The sequence below is a fragment of the Crassostrea angulata genome, chromosome 10 (genome assembly GCF_025612915.1).
Source record: "Crassostrea angulata isolate pt1a10 chromosome 10, ASM2561291v2, whole genome shotgun sequence".
Classification (NCBI taxonomy): domain Eukaryota; kingdom Metazoa; phylum Mollusca; class Bivalvia; order Ostreida; family Ostreidae; genus Magallana; species Magallana angulata.
The window spans coordinates 13244186-13261246 of record NC_069120.1 but is presented as its reverse complement, the minus strand read 5'-3'; the positions used below and the strand labels follow the sequence as shown (position 1 = coordinate 13261246).

The 17061-nt window shown below is 32.9% G+C and overlaps 1 protein-coding gene across 2 annotated transcripts in view; it reads right to left on the bottom strand.

The window, feature by feature from the left end:
• Positions 1–17061, bottom strand: part of LOC128166891 (guanylate cyclase 32E-like) — a 43082-nt gene continuing 26021 nt past the window's right edge. The window contains exons 13-25 of one of the 2 annotated variants that reach the window (XM_052832344.1): positions 16857–16965; positions 14744–14830; positions 13105–13464; positions 11175–11246; positions 10927–11092; positions 10596–10745; positions 10238–10415; positions 9477–9617; positions 8999–9122; positions 8029–8272; positions 7760–7858; positions 919–1010; positions 1–649 (exon numbers count right to left, since the gene is read on the bottom strand). In XM_052832344.1, the coding sequence (XP_052688304.1) occupies positions 200–649; positions 919–1010; positions 7760–7858; positions 8029–8272; positions 8999–9122; positions 9477–9617; positions 10238–10415; positions 10596–10745; positions 10927–11092; positions 11175–11246; positions 13105–13464; positions 14744–14830; positions 16857–16965 (2272 nt within the window). In that variant the 3' untranslated portion in view covers positions 1–199. The remainder of the gene's footprint in view (positions 650–918; positions 1011–7759; positions 7859–8028; positions 8273–8998; positions 9123–9476; positions 9618–10237; positions 10416–10595; positions 10746–10926; positions 11093–11174; positions 11247–13104; positions 13465–14743; positions 14831–16856; positions 16966–17061) is intronic. The other variant, XM_052832343.1, reaches the window with a different exon arrangement.

The following is a 17061-nucleotide window of genomic DNA, read 5'->3' as shown; positions in this document are numbered from 1 at the left end:
CATTCTTTTTACTATATTTGTATTTATCACAGACATTTTAAGTATTTACATGTAGAGGTAAAACTCTCACACTTCTCGTTTTAACATTTGGTTAGTTCACAAAACAAATACAATACATATAACACATAGATATGCAAGTAAGTTTTGAAAAATGAATTGAAAATGGATAGACATCAACTCATTATTTGAAAATAATGAACTATAACACACTTTCATCAGCTAACCCTTCCGGTCCATAGAAACCTAATTCATCACTACCGTTCATTAGGGGAATTCGGACTTCGTTTTCTCGCCAAAATCCGCAGGTATTGGAATGAGATCGAGTATTATTATTTTCTAGGTTTTGCCGAAAATCGTCTTCATAAGCACCACTATTGCACTTCGTATTTTGTTCCGACACAAACTTTGGCATACTGTTCCGGAGGCAGTCACTACAATAGTCCGAGAAACCGTTACACTTTTCGGATATGCTGTTAATAGATTCATTTTCGCTCAGTTGTGCGCTACATTTGCGACAACCGCTAACTGTTCCGTCCGACTTTTGGGAGATACTGTACTCCCTTTGAATCCTACTCAGTGAATCTAACCGCCTTTTCCGATATGACTCGTCCTCCGATTCTAGAAAGTATGTAAACTGGTCTCCTTTGCCCTAAAATGGACCGATTTGTTAAAAGAGTACATGTGATTTTAATGTATGATCATTTATTATTTCACAACTTTAAAATGAACTTAAACGTTATCTACAAAAATCTACTTACATAATATTCAAGATATATAAAAAAAAATTGCTACTAGTTATCCCTTTTTCCAATATTTTTGATAATGAAATTGTTTAGATAATTATATAAAATAGTTTTTGCATTGTTAACATCTGGTAAAAACTATCATTATAAAGTTCTATTTGAATGGCATTGTTACCTTCATGCTGACATATCCCCTCTCTGAGAGAGTATATCCTCCCAACTTATCTAGAATTGCCTTGAATTGACTGCTACAGTGAATCTTGAGAGCTGTAATGGATTTTTTAATAATATATTTTTCTTGTATGTTTTTTTAATCAGTCCAACGCATTGATATTTATGTAGAATGTAAGTATGGGTTTCTTTATTTACTTGTTTTGTTTTTTCAAGATGGACAAATATTTTTAAAAAAATCCCAACGATATGAATAATTTACTTTTTATTTAAATACAATTAAAATCTTTATTGATTGTGATTCTCTGGTCCTTAACTCCCCATGCACAGTCTTGTTTTATCTTCTCATTTTTAATGTCCTTTTTTCAATAATTTTCATTTTGTTTTATATTTTTCGGGGAGAGAGGAGAGGGGTCCCGGTATGAACTGTTTTAACATTCACGTTATATCAAATACCTTTCATGCAAGCACACCTTTCTTTGGATTACACAAACACGGAACAAGGAAAGGGATGATATTTTCCATAATTGTATTCCACAATTTGTCTTTAAATATCTGACCCCTCTTTATCACAAATCGTCCATCAAAATGTCAGTGCAATATGATCGTTAATTAGCCACACGTGAAGTCTTTAAAACGTGCATTTTCTGAAGTCGCGTATAAATGCATTTGTAATGATGCTATACTATCGTGACTGATTTTCCAGTCCAAACCCATAGATGCTTTAAGACAGGACCAACCCCGCCTTAATTCACTTCCCGTCGCGTTATATTGACCCCCAGGACGTGTCGACTTATACAAAGAAAAACGTCTTATTGGGATTATTTGGTTAAAATGAAATTGTATAGGTCAATGTCGCTCAAAGGGTGTTACCAAAATCAACCGGTCAAACAAGTTTCACCAGAACTCGTTATATAGTATTAATGTTCTCAAAACAATTTGTCAACCTGAACATACCAAACTAGTCTGTTTGCAAAACTTATCAATTTTAGGGGGAAAAAACCTGGTTATTAAAAATGCGTGTTATTTGAATTAATTTTGTAAAAATCAAGGTTTTTTTCAAGTACAGGTTGTTTTTTTTTTTTTTTTTTTTTTTAATAATATATTTTATTCAGAAATATGCAACCCTTTACAATATCTGATTGCCCCGGGCCAGGACAAGCAGTTAAAAAATCTTAACTAATAAACAGATTATAACAATCGAATAAGTTCTAATATTTTACCTCTATATATTTTTGTTTTTGAAAAATTCAACATCAAATCCATTTCTTTAGAGAGAGATCTTTTGAAAAAATTCAAAAGCGTGTTACATGATTGAAAATTTTCATTCATTCTACATGTCATTTTATATTTATAAATTACATATGATACATATGATATAATTGTATTTAAAAATACTGTTTTTGAATTTTTTTCTAAATAGAATCCTATAATGATGTGTTTCCAGCATACATCGAAATTCAAAATACTATTCAATTTTTGCCACAATCTTTGTACAGATATACAATCAAATAAAAGGTGCTTAATGTCCTCCTTTTCACACGGACAGAATTCACAATTTGCATTAGACCTTGATTTACATTTGTATTGAAAGGAATTACAATTCAAAATATTATTTAACAACTTATAATTAAATTCACTAAGTCTTTTGTCATACATGTTCTTAACCTTTTTTTCATAAATATCTTTCCAATTATCTCTACCAATATTAAATAAATTGTTAAATGCAGATTGGTAACAAGGTGGTTTGAATTTTTTATGAAGCAAGTTTACATAGTAGAATTTACATTTCTTATCGAATATATCAAATGTTCCCTTATGAAAATTATAAACATTTCTTTTCAGTATTTTTGTATAAAAACAACACTTCATATCAAAACACTCACTTTTTTTCTTAATTACATTCTTTAAAATATTGTATTCACACAACCAATTATTTTTCTTCTTTAGATCATTTGAAAGTTCTTGTAGTGTTTTGAATTCACCATTTTTGTTGAATAAATCTTTAACAAACAAAATTTTACTCATTACCCAGTTTTTGAAAAGTAATGATTTTCCCTTATGTTCAAACAGAGTATTATTCCACAGTGGTTGTTGTGCAAATGTTACATTTGAAAGTTCAGATATATTAATTAACCTTTTACATTCATTAAAACAACACAGCATTTCTTTATACACAGTAGGTAGATGTAACAAACATACAATATTTTCAACTTTTCTTTCAGACATTGATAGTATATAATCTGTATCTAACCCCGTGTTTTTTATATATCCTTGAAATATGTTATTAAGAATGCAAGATTCATCTACAAGTCGTTTTACCCACGATGCTTTTATAGCCTTAAGTTTCAGTTCTATGTCTACTAGACCAACGCCTCCGTCCTCAATTTTGCCAATTATTGTATCTCGTTTTATTCTATCTCTTTTATTCCAAATAAAATTAAAAATGCTACATTTGATCTTTTTCAAGAAATCTTGATTTGGGAGGGGTAAAATCGACCCTACGTAAATCAGTTTTGAAATAGCTAGAGAATTTACTATACAAGTTTTTCCAAAAATAGTAAGTTTTCTTTTTTTCCATGATTCAAAAAGTTTTTCCATATCATCGTAATTTTTTTTCCAGTTTAAATCAAAACATTGTTCTTTATTATGTCCAATAAAAATTCCTAGACATCTTACAGCATCGTTCGTGACATTAATTTCGCCAATATTAGAATGTTTATCTTTAAGTTTTCCAAGAAGTATACATTGTGTTTTGTTTAAGTTAACTTTAGATCCAGCATGATCACAAAAAGACTTTACAGTTTCAATGGCTTTGTCTAAGGAAAGCATGTCTCTAAGTGCTAAAGTAACATCATCAGCATGTTGTAGATTTTTAATTTCAGTACTCATATTAGCAATTTTTATACCCTTTATATCATTATTAGTTTTAAGTTTTATAGCTAAAATTTCTGCAATAAATAAATACAATAAAGCTGAAATAGGACATCCCTGTCTTATACCACGCGACATTTCACATGTTTTTGAAATCCAGCCATTGTTTTTTATTCTAAAAATTGGATTAGTATACAGTATTTTTACCCATGAAATAAAATTATCTCCAAAATCAAATTTTTTAAGCACTTTAAATAAAAAGTTCCATTCTACCGAATCAAATGCTTTTTCGAAATCTAACAACAATAATAATCCGTCTTTATCATTCTCCATGCAATACTCGTAAATATCTAAAATAGTTCTGGCATTGGCGCCAATAAAACGACCTTTGATGTATGCAGTCTGTTCGTTACCGATTAAATTATTAATAACTTTTTGTAACCTTCTTGCTAATATAAACGCAATAATTTTGTAGTCAGTGTTTGTCAAACTAAGAGGTCTGTAATTTTTTAGATTTTTATTATCTCCTTTTTTGAAAAGAACAGTAATTAATGCTAGACGTTGTGAGAATGACAATTCTCGTCTTTCAAATATTTGCATGAGCACATCATAAAATAAAGGACTAATAAGTTTCCAAAAAGATTTGTAAAATTCACTTGGTAATCCATCTAACCCAGGAGATTTGTTATTTTTCATATTATCTATAGCTTCTTTGCATTCTGCGAGTGTAGGTCTAGAATCTAGTATATCTTTTTCATTCTTCTTTAATTTTGGACAGTTAAAATCTTCTAAGTAATCACATATTTTTTCGTCTTCAATTTTTTTAGTTTGATACAGATTTTCATAAAATTGTGACATTTCCTCTAAAATATCAGAATTAGATGTAACGGTTTCATTTCCTCTATTTAACTCGTATATGGTATTATTTGTTTGATGTTTCTTTTCTAGTCCTAAAAAGAAATTTGTATTTTTTTCACCTTCACTTATCCATTTTGTTCTAGATCTAACTTGTGCTCCTTTAGCTATTTCATTATATAATGCATCTAAATCTGATTCTAATCTCCTTTTTAAATTCATGTCTATTGCTGAACTAGGTAAGTTTTCAATATAATCTATTTCTTTTTCTATTGATTTAATCTTATATCTTAAGTTGTTTTTAGACTGTTTGGAATATATTATAGAGAAATCCCGAACTTTTACTTTAAATAATTCCCATTTAGAAGTAGCGTCTAGAGAATCATCTAACTGATTAAAGATAGAATTAATACCTTCGTTATAATCTTCTTTTTCTAAGTGAGAGATATTTAATTTCCAGTAGCCTGAGCCTCGTTCTAATGTATTGAAATTGGCACATATTTTTAAATATCTATGGTCACTCATTCTTGTGTTATTATTATGCGTTCCCGGTACGTGCCTCACAACAAAAGTTTTTATCTGGGTTAGATTAATATTTTTAGCAAAGATATAATCAATTCTGCTTTTGGGGTTATTCTCGGAATCACACCACGTGCGTCCATCTTTATGCGGATTTTTAAAATGCCAAAGATCTTTAAAATCAAGCTGATTTAAAATTTCTAACAAACGTTTCGAAGATTTATCATTTTTCTTTTCCATGCAACAGTTAAAATCTCCACATAAAAAAACTTTACTTTCTTGTGGTATATTGCATGTGATGAAGGTTTTGAGTCTATTAAAAAAGGGTATTCTGGCATTATCACTATTTGGTGCATAAATGCTTACAAAACTTAATATCTCGTCATTTAATGTTACATTTACTAAAACTTTTCGTGCGTCTTCTGATTTATGTGTATTAAGTATTTGAACATCTAGTTCTTTTCTAAAAAGTATAGAGACACCTCTACTGTAAGCTGAGTCTGAAAAAGCGTGTATCGATTTACCATTCCAGTTAGTATCATATTTTTCTTTAAATTTTTCTATAAAATGTGTTTCCTGTAATAATAAAACATCAATTTTACTTTGATTAACCCATGTAAAAAATTTGTTTCTTTTTTCATAAGTGTTTAAACCTCGTACATTGACAGAAGTTATATTGACATTTTGCATCATTGCAGACGAATAAAACCCCAGTAATATTTAAATAAAAAAAATTAGAATTATACCATTTCGAAATATAATTGTTATGAATAATTGAGTTCTTCATTCACATACCGATAACAATCACAAACAGATTATTTCCCTTCATCGGAACTGCTATCAGAGTCTGGGTTGCAGCCGGAAACGTCACTGTCTGAAGCTGTTCTCAGTTGCTTTAACATCTGGACGATGTTGAGCTGCCTTGATTGGTCCCGATTCGAGTTTCTCTGTTTGCGGTTAACGCTATCACTAAGTTTTCTTTTCCTGACTTTTTTCGCGATCTTTTTCAGAAGTAGACCGAGTTTGTTAGACCCAGGCCAGTGTTCGGGTTTAGTGTTCAGGGTACCTTGGCGATCGAGTCCTGATCCCCATTCGTCATTGAATGTTGCTTCCACAAAAATGGTGGATTGTTTCGAGGTACGCAGCTTCTCCTGAAACATAGGAACCTGAACACATTTGTTTTCAAGGATGTCCTGCATGACTTCTGCTTTTGTAGATTCCCATTGTTGGTTCACCTTGACCTTCTTTCCGAACCGAAGTGCCGAGAGAGCGGTGTCAGCCTCCTTAATGGTGTTAGCCGCCTCAAGGTCTCCACAACGCACAGCTTTTATATATTGAAATGCGTGCTCCGCAGATTTATGATTGACTCCACATATATCCAATTCACATGGATAAAAATTTGATAACACATCTTCTGATCCACAAAAAGGTGTAAGATGTTTCTGTTGTTCGAAATATGGACAGTCCTTTTGCCCGGGAAGATGTCCCGTTTGTTTGCAAACTTTACACGCCGCATCAAAAGTACATCGTGTTCGATTGTGTCCGGTTTTCCAGCAGTTTGTGCATATGGGGTTTGAAGCTTTTTTTGGCTGACCAAAATGAAAAATCTTGCATTGTAGACCTGCACAAGTGTGGAGTCTTGGTAATACTCTATCGTCGGACAGTGGTTCAATGTAAAGGAACCTTGTACCGTTAAGGATGCTTGTCATTCTATTGGTTTCTGGATGACGAATTTTTTCGTATAAAATTTTGCTAGTGGGTTTGACACCAAGTTTGTCAAGCATTTCATGAACGGCAGAGTCTGCTACTGACAAAGGGAGGCCACAAATCCGTATTTTAAGTGTTTTTTGATCAGTGGAATTTGCGCCCGTTGCATAAGGATTTGAATCGTAGAATTGAAACGAGACGCCATTGATCTCAATGCCCCGTGTTAAAAGTTTGATTCTACTTTCAACATTTTTTAAATATACGCGCCATAAATTTCTATCTAGCTGAACACACAAAATGTCATCACCGATGACTTTTTTGATGGGATCAATTAGGTCGTAATCAGTAAGGTGTTTCCCTTGACTGGTTTTCAAATCGTTCAAATTCAATCGGAAAAAACCTGGTTATTAAAAATGCGTGTTATTTGAATTAATTTTGTAAAAATCAAGGTTTTTTTCAAGTACAGGTTGTTAGAATTATTTATATAGCGTGTGGATGAGTGGTCATTTGTTTACCAAAAGAAAGTCTCCATTGCAATCCATAGTTTATTTTTTAAGTTGTTGACGCGATACTCAATGTTAGAAGATGCACGTAACCAATGTTCCTGTGCATTTGGTGGCTTGTGTATAATATGTACATGAAATTCAACGTTCTCTGTTTCCTTCAAGTATGGAAATTCGGAGGTGTTTTGTCTTATTTCATAGAAATTAATGAAATTCACAAGCCTTCAAATTAGTTTTATGAACAGTTTCATGAAAAAACAAACTTATACTGAAAATTTCTGAAATATATAGTAACGAGTTAAACTAATCCAAAAAAGGAATAAAATACTGTATGTTTTTGTGCATGTTTGTAATTATTATGATAACTCATTTTCATTAATTCCTTACGCAATCCATTGGTCTCCATTCGAGATGCTGTATTCACCGTGTCTCCAAATAATGTGAAGCGGGGCATGCGCAGACCGACTACTCCTGCTACTACGGGACCTACAAATTTACAATTATATAGTTTTGAACCACATTTGTCTTCATATAATTCATATCTTTTTACGAAACTTGTCCTACATCCAAAAAAAAATCCTAGAAATCTTCTGAATAAACATAGAAGATTGTATCCATTATCTTAAATTACAATAATGCTCGTATCCTAAGTTTACCTGAATGAATACCGATGCGTAACTTCAGTGTATCATCGGGCCTATGTTTGATTTTGAAGGACAATATGGCGGACAAGAGTTTGAGTGACATCGAGGCTATTTCGCCTGCATGGTTGTCTCCGTTTCGTATAGGGAGTCCGCTGACAACCAAATATGCATCTCCAATGGTTTCCACTTTGTAAACGTCATAATGGGCAATAATAGAGTCGAAGCATGTGTACAGTTCGTTCAGCATGTCAATTACCTAAAACATTTACAATGTAATTATGCGTAATATGTACTGTAATTATACACTCTAATTATAAACTTACATTGACATATTTGAGATCAAATATTAATCTTGAAATTCTGACGTCATTTGAGATGGCATTTTTATGAAAGTTTAAAAGGACAATGTACAATTGACGTGGGTTTAAAACTTTTAGGCCGTGCCATTGTGATTTTTGTATACAGAGAGTGAAGCAAAGGACCAACCCTGCTATTATCCCTGTGATTTAGAATAGAATCGTCAATATTTTTAATAAGTTCTAATCAATGTTAAACTACGCCTACACAGATTTTGAAACCATTCATTATAATAATTAACATTAACAAAAGGTTTCTACGAGTTTTTAAAAATCCTTGAATCTGAAAAACAACAAATCAATCTGATTTTTTGAGGTAACCAAAGGAATAAAGACTGTACCCCTTAGGGTTGTATTGTCTTCTTACACATCATGTCCACCAAACGTGACAGCTCAATCAATTTTGTTGAAAGTTCCCGTTGTTTTTGTTGTATGGGTTTTATTTTATTTGTTTTATCATTAAAGTGCATCATTACATATACGCGTGCTCCATCTGATGTACAGGTAATAAATACATTACCAAACCTGTTCTATTCTATGTTTAGATTACCGCTATGCTACAGATCTAGGTTTTTGTATTTGGGGAGGGAAAATGGAATGATCGTTAAGGTGTGCCCTTGGTTTACCTGCATAGGTGTGCTCTCTGCCGACAGAGCGGTGAAGCCCACAATATCACTGAAGTACATGGTCACACAGTCGTAACTCTCCGGGTTAACGTACTGGCCCCTCTTCAGCTTGTTAGCAATTGGTCTGAATAGAAATAAATTAATTCTTGATTATAAATAATCACCAAGGCAGACCTTTCATTTTTGATTAATTAAAATGGCAGAACACAAATGTTCCTTTCCCTTTTTTATTTACAAGTTTAGAATTGAACGTGATCTATCAGGAAATTGTGGCCTCGTTGTCGATAAACGCATTACCTGACATCGTAGCATACTTTCTTACGCTTATCAATCACTGCTAAGATTATGACATTTTTATAATGAATAAATTGTATTTAAATGTTTTCGTGGCAAATCACCAGTGTGGCAATCAATTATACATCTCTCGATCACGACTTGGATAATAGGCAGCCTCTATTTCCTGTCACGTGATTTTTACCTTGGTAACATTCTGTACAGGAGATTTTCTGTCATCTGTTTTTCTTCCGACAGCTGTTCTGTTCTCTCTGCAACAAGAGCTTCCAGATTGTTTGCGTACTTCTCCATGATCGCAAGCATGTTATCAAATATGTTTGGTTTGCTAGAAAGAAAAACGTTGTTATTTTTATTACAGCCAATGCTTAGAGTCTTTATCGTTTAGATTGGATTATTTATGAGTAATTTGACCTCCTAAAAGGGCTGAGAAGTTTGTTGTTTGGGTTTCTAATCACTCAATTTACAATTGATTATGATTCTTGAACTTTTCTTGATATTCGATTGAGCAAGAAATAAATTTCTCTTAAGTTTGCTTCGAACAAAGTGAGTAAAACATAATATCAACTGGCATTTAAAGAAAATGTGGAATTAAAGTATCTACTGCAGTATTATTGCAGAAGAATAATAATAGCAACGACTCTTTAAAAACACCTTACACGAGCCTGTTTCATGTAAATTGTAGAATAATTATAATTCTATATCATTGAATATAGAAGGACATACATGTATTACAGACCCTTGAATATGTATTAATGAGACACAAAGGTGTATTTATAAACATGACAATCTTTTCCTAAGGTGGTTGTTTGTGGCCTTTTACATTATTCCAATCAAACCGTTTTTCCAAAGGTCAGACGTGACATTGTCATCTTAATATAGAAACTCAAAATCATACATTGAACCAAAAGTCAATATCTAAGGTTTGCACACTTGGCGATTTCTTACAGTCCTTGCTGCATAGGTTTGAGGCGGTATCTGATGTACTTAAAGTCTGGCCGGTACTCGTGACTTTCGTGCCAACACTCAGTAATGCACTGCTTGATGAATGCTTCACACGACAGCTTGCTTACGTCAGGACGGAATGGGACGTCTTCTGCTACTGACGTCACACGATGGATAATTTCTAAATTGATATTCGAAATAATTCAATATGTATGACGAAAATACACAATTTTACACTTTTAGGTATGCAGTTACGAAATTCGTCGAAGAAATGATCATCTTTCAGAATCCATGTTAAATAAATTTACGTTTTGACGAAAATGAATTAAGTCAAACATTGATAGACTTGGTCAATACACACCTGCTGATGAGTACTTTGTTTTTCCCCAGGGTCCATCTTGGCCGTGAATTTCATACAATATAATGGCAAATGAGTATGTGTCTCCCTTTTGGGTTCCCTGGGGCTGAGTATTTTTTGATCTGAGCAGTTCAGGTGCAGTCCACAACAACTCTGGGTTTCAAAACAAACAATCAAACAAACAAAATACCAAATTAAGTTCTACATCATGAGATGCACCCTTAAATGAATATAAGCTTACCGAGGTATTTTTTTTTAAATCGTGCTTTGGTAAATAAAAATTCCTCCAAGTATTTTTCACTCATCAAATGCATGTAATAATGAAATAGCATACCATCATAATAACTTTCGTTTTCTGGTTTGGGGCTGTTGTCTTTGTTGACCAGCTGCTGAAGTCCAAAATCCGCAATCTGCAGGACCCATCGGCTGTCAACTAGACATGTAGAGGATTTCAAGTTCCCATGGAAACCAATCTCACTTTCGTGAATGAATATCATTCCCTGATAGAAAGAAAAGAAATATTTTTTAACAATTGTCAAAATTCATATTATTATTGTGAAACTAAAGAAAGACAATCCTTACCTTGACTAAATCGGCGACGAGTGATGCAATAAACATGTCATCCAGATGCAGGTCTTCGTTTTTTAGGATATCCTTAAAAATATTTCAATATTATATATAAAATAAAACAAGACAAAACTTGATCTCTTTTCTACAAGCATTGATAATATTTTAAATAAATTTTCTTTTAAAGTATATCGTTTATATAGTAATGTGGCGTTATGTTATTTTGTTACTTCAACATGTTATTGAGGACGTATTGCATTATTAACAGACAAAAATGTGTTCTAATCTTCACTGAGATCCAAAGATTACAAAAGGTGAGTAAATACATCATTCGGAATTATTTCGTCCTAAATATTACTCTCTGGTCTGTAAAGACAAAGCGAAGTATAAATACCCCCACACGGTCGCGCAAATCTCGCTAACGAAAAACAAGAACTTCTTTGTACCAGGGACGATTCTTTTTTTTTTAATTATCGGCCATAAAAAAGCCTGAATATTGATTTTACTACATTATTTAGTAATGACGCACTCCCTTTGTGCACTAGGTTTTTTTTATCGCTTTTTGTTGCTGGATCTTTATTAACTAAATGATAACAGGATTAACTTACATATAATCTGGCATGATTGCGCAATCTTCCGACCGAATCGCAATGTCATGTCTCGAATTTTAACTCCACATACAATTAACGGTATTACACAAGACATGGCTATTCAATCTAATCACAAGAAATTTCTTCAGAGTAATCGTTTAATTTCAATGCTATTTTAATGCACTTTTGACAGTGGAAGATTTCCACATTCTGTTCTTCCTGAACGTTTTTAACTGACATTCTTAACACGAAATAAATAAATAAAGCTAAGATATTGTCAGATTCCAAAATGTCAACTAGCAATAGATACGAATTCAGCGAGAAAGCATCAACATGCACGCGTTCGACTAGTTTCCCTGCTACCATTAATCACGCGTTAAGTGAATAACTTTAGATAACATTTTCTATTTACAGAAGCAGATTTGTTATCAGAATATTTTTTAAAAGTTCATTCGGTTTTTTTTTTAGCTCCTATAGTTCCTTTGGGAATGTAAAATGTTACAATGCATTTAGAAACATATACTGATGACCCTTTACCATGCGTCTTGTTTGCAATGAAAAATTAAGCAAAGCGTTACGTTTTATTACGTGATGATAACTGTTCAAAATTTAAACAGAATTAAACAAATACCTCATTTTTGGGGACACTTTTGTTTTCATTTTGGGGATCAGCGCCGCCCCTACGTATAAAAACGGCCTAAATATTATATCAAAATAATCGCGGATAGAGTAAGAAAGTAGAAAGTCGGTCAAGGTATCTAATGAATCTCCCAGACAAACGAGAGGAATGTCGGTATTGCTACAGAAGACATGATGCATCTTCTCCTGGCATGATCATATCGAATTCCTTACAGCAAATTCTTTCATCAACTCGGATTCGAGTCTTTGAGCAGGAACAAAAAAAACCAACAAGAGAAAACCCCCTTAGATAATGAAAAATATAATCATTTATCTTGAATATTTAGGTCATGATAAAAATAAAAACGCGGTTGACGCATTGTTCGTGTGAATACTAGTAAACAAACAAACAGTTTTCATGAACAACTACTATTTGGAGGCGCATACTGCTGACTTCTAAGAATAACTGCATATAACATAATATTTAAATTGTTTTACAAATGATACATGTGCACTTCCTAGTTAACAAGTTCCCCCACAGTTGTTTGTTTGAATATCTGAAATAATCGCGTTGATAATTGACCTTCGTTGGTCAGCTGTCGGTACAACATGCAATCACTTTCACTCAAATAAAAACGGAAACCTTTGTTTAAAACGAGTTTAGTACACATGCATATGTATCGACAACCGGCTATTACACTGATGTCAGATATGTAGAATTTCTTATCGAAACCCACCTTGAGACTGCCCCTGGCACAGTATTGTGTTACTATATATAGATGCGGGGATTCGACACTCATTCCGATAAATCTGTTGATGTTGTCATGCGTCATCTCCTTCCTGATGTACAACTGTTTCTTCAGCGATCGGTTGATGTCCAGGTTCTTTTTGATGAGTATTTTCACGGAGACAATGGTTCCCTTGTAGGAGCCTACTTTGACCGGCGGGGCAACCATTGACGCGCGCAGACTCGACTTCTTGTCCAGTTTCTGGGGACCTAGAAGTGTCCCCGACTCCGATTTTGTACTGCCGAGTAGTGTTGATCGTCCAGAATCGTTGCCATCGATCAGAAATCGCCAGGACGTGTGAGACTTCCTCTGTGTTAACAAAATAGATGATTTTTACAATGTATAATTTTCTTATTAACATTTTTAATTGAATTTCATTTCTTTACATCTATTTTTGTTTTTAACTCTATCATAGAGGCTGCCGTGTGCTTAATTTTGAGTATTTGATTCATAAACACATGTAACTTGAGGGTTCTACACAGTATTTCATTTAAAATATGGTTTAATAATTTCAAAACCAATATAACTTTTGGATAGCACATAATAAATTTCGGAGCTAAAAACTTGCTGTTAGTTATTCAAATAAAAAGGATAATTAGGTGATCTTTTTTCCATAGATAATCAGTTATTAGTATTAATTTCAAAACCAATTGTAACTTTTGGATACCACATAATTTCGGAGCTTAAAACTTGCTGTTAGTTATTCAAATGAAAAGGATTATTTGGTGATATTTTTTCCCCAAAGATAACCAGTTATTACTTATATTAAAAATCCATCAAACAAGCATTTGTGAAAAGGGATTGGTAAAAATAATTGGAAATTCGTATTTTTAAAAATTTATTCTTCTTTTTTGTCTTTATGTATTATAGTTTTATATTTTTTTGACATTTTTGGAGATAAAGAAATACCAGGTTTTTCGCCTTTTGAACAAGTAATGTGCCAATACCATGCATAGAATGATTCCTAGTTTTAATATAAACAAGGACAGAGTACGACACATAAAATGTATAATAAAACAATGAAAGTATATAAAGAGGAGTAAAGTACACGTATAAAAATTGTAAAAATATTCTGAGCACCTCAGTTTGATTTTTACGAGTACTTATTTCAAAAGTATTGTGATGATAATACAATTATTTTTTAAGAGACAAACAACAGCGTATTTTTGCAATACATTGAATAAATGAAACATATTTTGTATTATAAAAGTGTAACCTTGCTTTTAAAACATTTTGTTTATAACAACACAGATTAAAAAAAAATATTTTTTAAAAAACACATGTAAGGCAGCAAAGTTCCATTGTAAAAGCCCACATCCCGCACGCATACTCGATCTATTTATATATTTTTTTTTACACATTTTTAATTGACAACATGTTAAACATGCTTGTTCACACCAAGCCCTTGGGAGTAATGAGGAGTAATCACTCTGTTAGACTGTTAGAATTCTATGACACACATCTGGAGAGGACGACAGTTATAATGAAGGAGTAGATTGCCAGGATCCATAGCCATCTAATTGTTAGAGTTACACGACTATTAGAAGTACTGTTAGGATACAACCATGCAAATACTAGAATAATTCACCTTCAAAATATCGCTGCTGCGAGATAAACCCATTAAGTAACTATAATATTTAGGAAACAGACTGGGTAAATATTCGCTACTTGGTTTCTAGAAATAAAAAAATAAAAAAATCAGTAGGATTTTGACAACAAGTATTGGTTTTGGTCAGACAACAATTTAACCATCATTGTTAAAGAATTTACATTAGTATATGCACACAAGTAGACCATTCATCGCCTCTCTCTCTCTCTCTCTCTCTCTCTCTCTCTCTCTCTCTCTCCCTCTCTCTCTCTCTCTCTCTCTCTCTCTCTCTGAGAACACTATAGTTACATGTAAGATCTTATGTAAAACAAACCGATATCATCGACTTCAAGAATATTAAATCAGTAAAAGCTTACGTCGGTCTATCATTTCTGAATTCAAATTTCAAAAGAAATAATTCAGATTAAGCTCGGTCGGATTTAGCTCACCATGCCCCTTTGTTACCAATTACTCAACTCAGTTCTCAACTCAAACCGATAAAAGACATGTGCATTTGCGGTACATGTAAAACCACAGCTTTAAGGCTGAAAGTTAGATGTGGAAAGGTGGAAAGGAGGTGACGTAGGGGCCATGAGTCTGAAGGCCAGAGGATACAACCAACTCGGAGTGAAATATGTCTGTTTATTTATCTGTGTTTAACTGTTTTCACCAATATCTCGATTCGATTTCACTTTACTGCCCACATCATGTATAAATCTAAATGTATTTCATAGTCCAACACAGGATGATGTCTGAACAATGGACTAATTTCTGGTACAGTCCAAAGCTATTCGGTTAAATAATACTCACAAATCTATTCCCTTTTTAATAATACCTAAGTGTAGTTAATGGAGACATGCATTGTTACCATCAATACGAAGAGAACCTAAATCTATAAGGTTAGACATTTGTTTTGGGTAATTGAAACGTTCACACTCAAGATATTTTCTACAATCAGAATTGTACGTCTAAAACAAAATAAAAGAAAGTCAGACCAATTTCAGTTAATCCTTAGAGGGAAATACAAGAAGACATAAAAGAATTTGTATTTAGCTTTGTTAGCATCGTTAAATGGATGTCTTGAAATCCCTCCAAAGAAAAAAAATCAATGCCTTTGTTCAACAGCATCCAAATCTTTCCATTTGAAATTCAATTACCCGTTATGAACTGAAAATATAGGATCAAGAATATCAGAATATCCTTAAAAGTGTGGCATAGCCATGGATTTACGTCCAACTAATAAGTGAATGTCGGACAGAAAGAATCTTTGAACTCCAAAATTATATCTGCGCATAAGTACATCAACCAGATTTTTATCAATCATTACTAGAGTGAAATCTTATATTGAAAAAACAAATAGGTAACAGAGTCCCCCGGTACCCATATAGAAGGTAGAATATTTCTTTAATCATGGTTTACACCTCCCTGACACAAACAAGTATGAGAGATAGTATTTGAACAACTATACCTGATACAAGTAAGCAACGTTTGAGACTATAATAGTATTTTTCTTATTGCTAAACTATGCTTTTGTTTTTTGATTATACGAGTTTGTATGAAAGTTTGCACTCTCCGCTTATCTGAAAACAAAACACTAATATCTCAACTGAATTTTGGTTCCTGATCCAAGAAATGATGTTCCAATATCAACAACTATTGACTGTCACTTTAATACTGAAAACCACTTTTTATTTGCGACAACTGTATTTCGCGATTTACCATAAATAAATTAGTTCGCAGCGAAATATATTTGTGATGATGAGGCTTTCGTGAACCTCGCAAAAATTTCTCGTACGTGAATAAAAGTTGTTATAGCATTTTATATGCCAGTTTGATACAAGGAGCATCAACGAGGTTTTTTTCAATCTCTTTTAATTGCAAGAAGAGATTTTAGACATATATATTTTATCAAGGCGCGTTCGGCAGTAAAAGTTTATCAATCAACCTCCTGACAAAAAATCTAACCCTGATACACGGTAGTTTTCTGACAAGGACGGGCAAGATTTTGAGGGGAAATATCTTGAGATATTGCGTGTACGAAACCTTCAGCTGTTTAAGAGTAGTTGATATATAAATGACTTGTTTTTCTTTTCATTAAAAGAGAGAAGCTTACCTTCCGTTTGGCGGGAGATATTATTTCTTCAACGTTGTCCACAAACATAAGGTCTTTGTATTCAAGCTTCCAAGAAAGGCGTGCTATTTTTTGTTCATAAAGGTAGTGTCTGCAAAAAAAATAAATTTTTTTCAAGATGAGAGAGAACGAAGCATAAAGACAGCGAAATATGTGATACGAGAGGTTTTCTTTGATCTGATTTCTG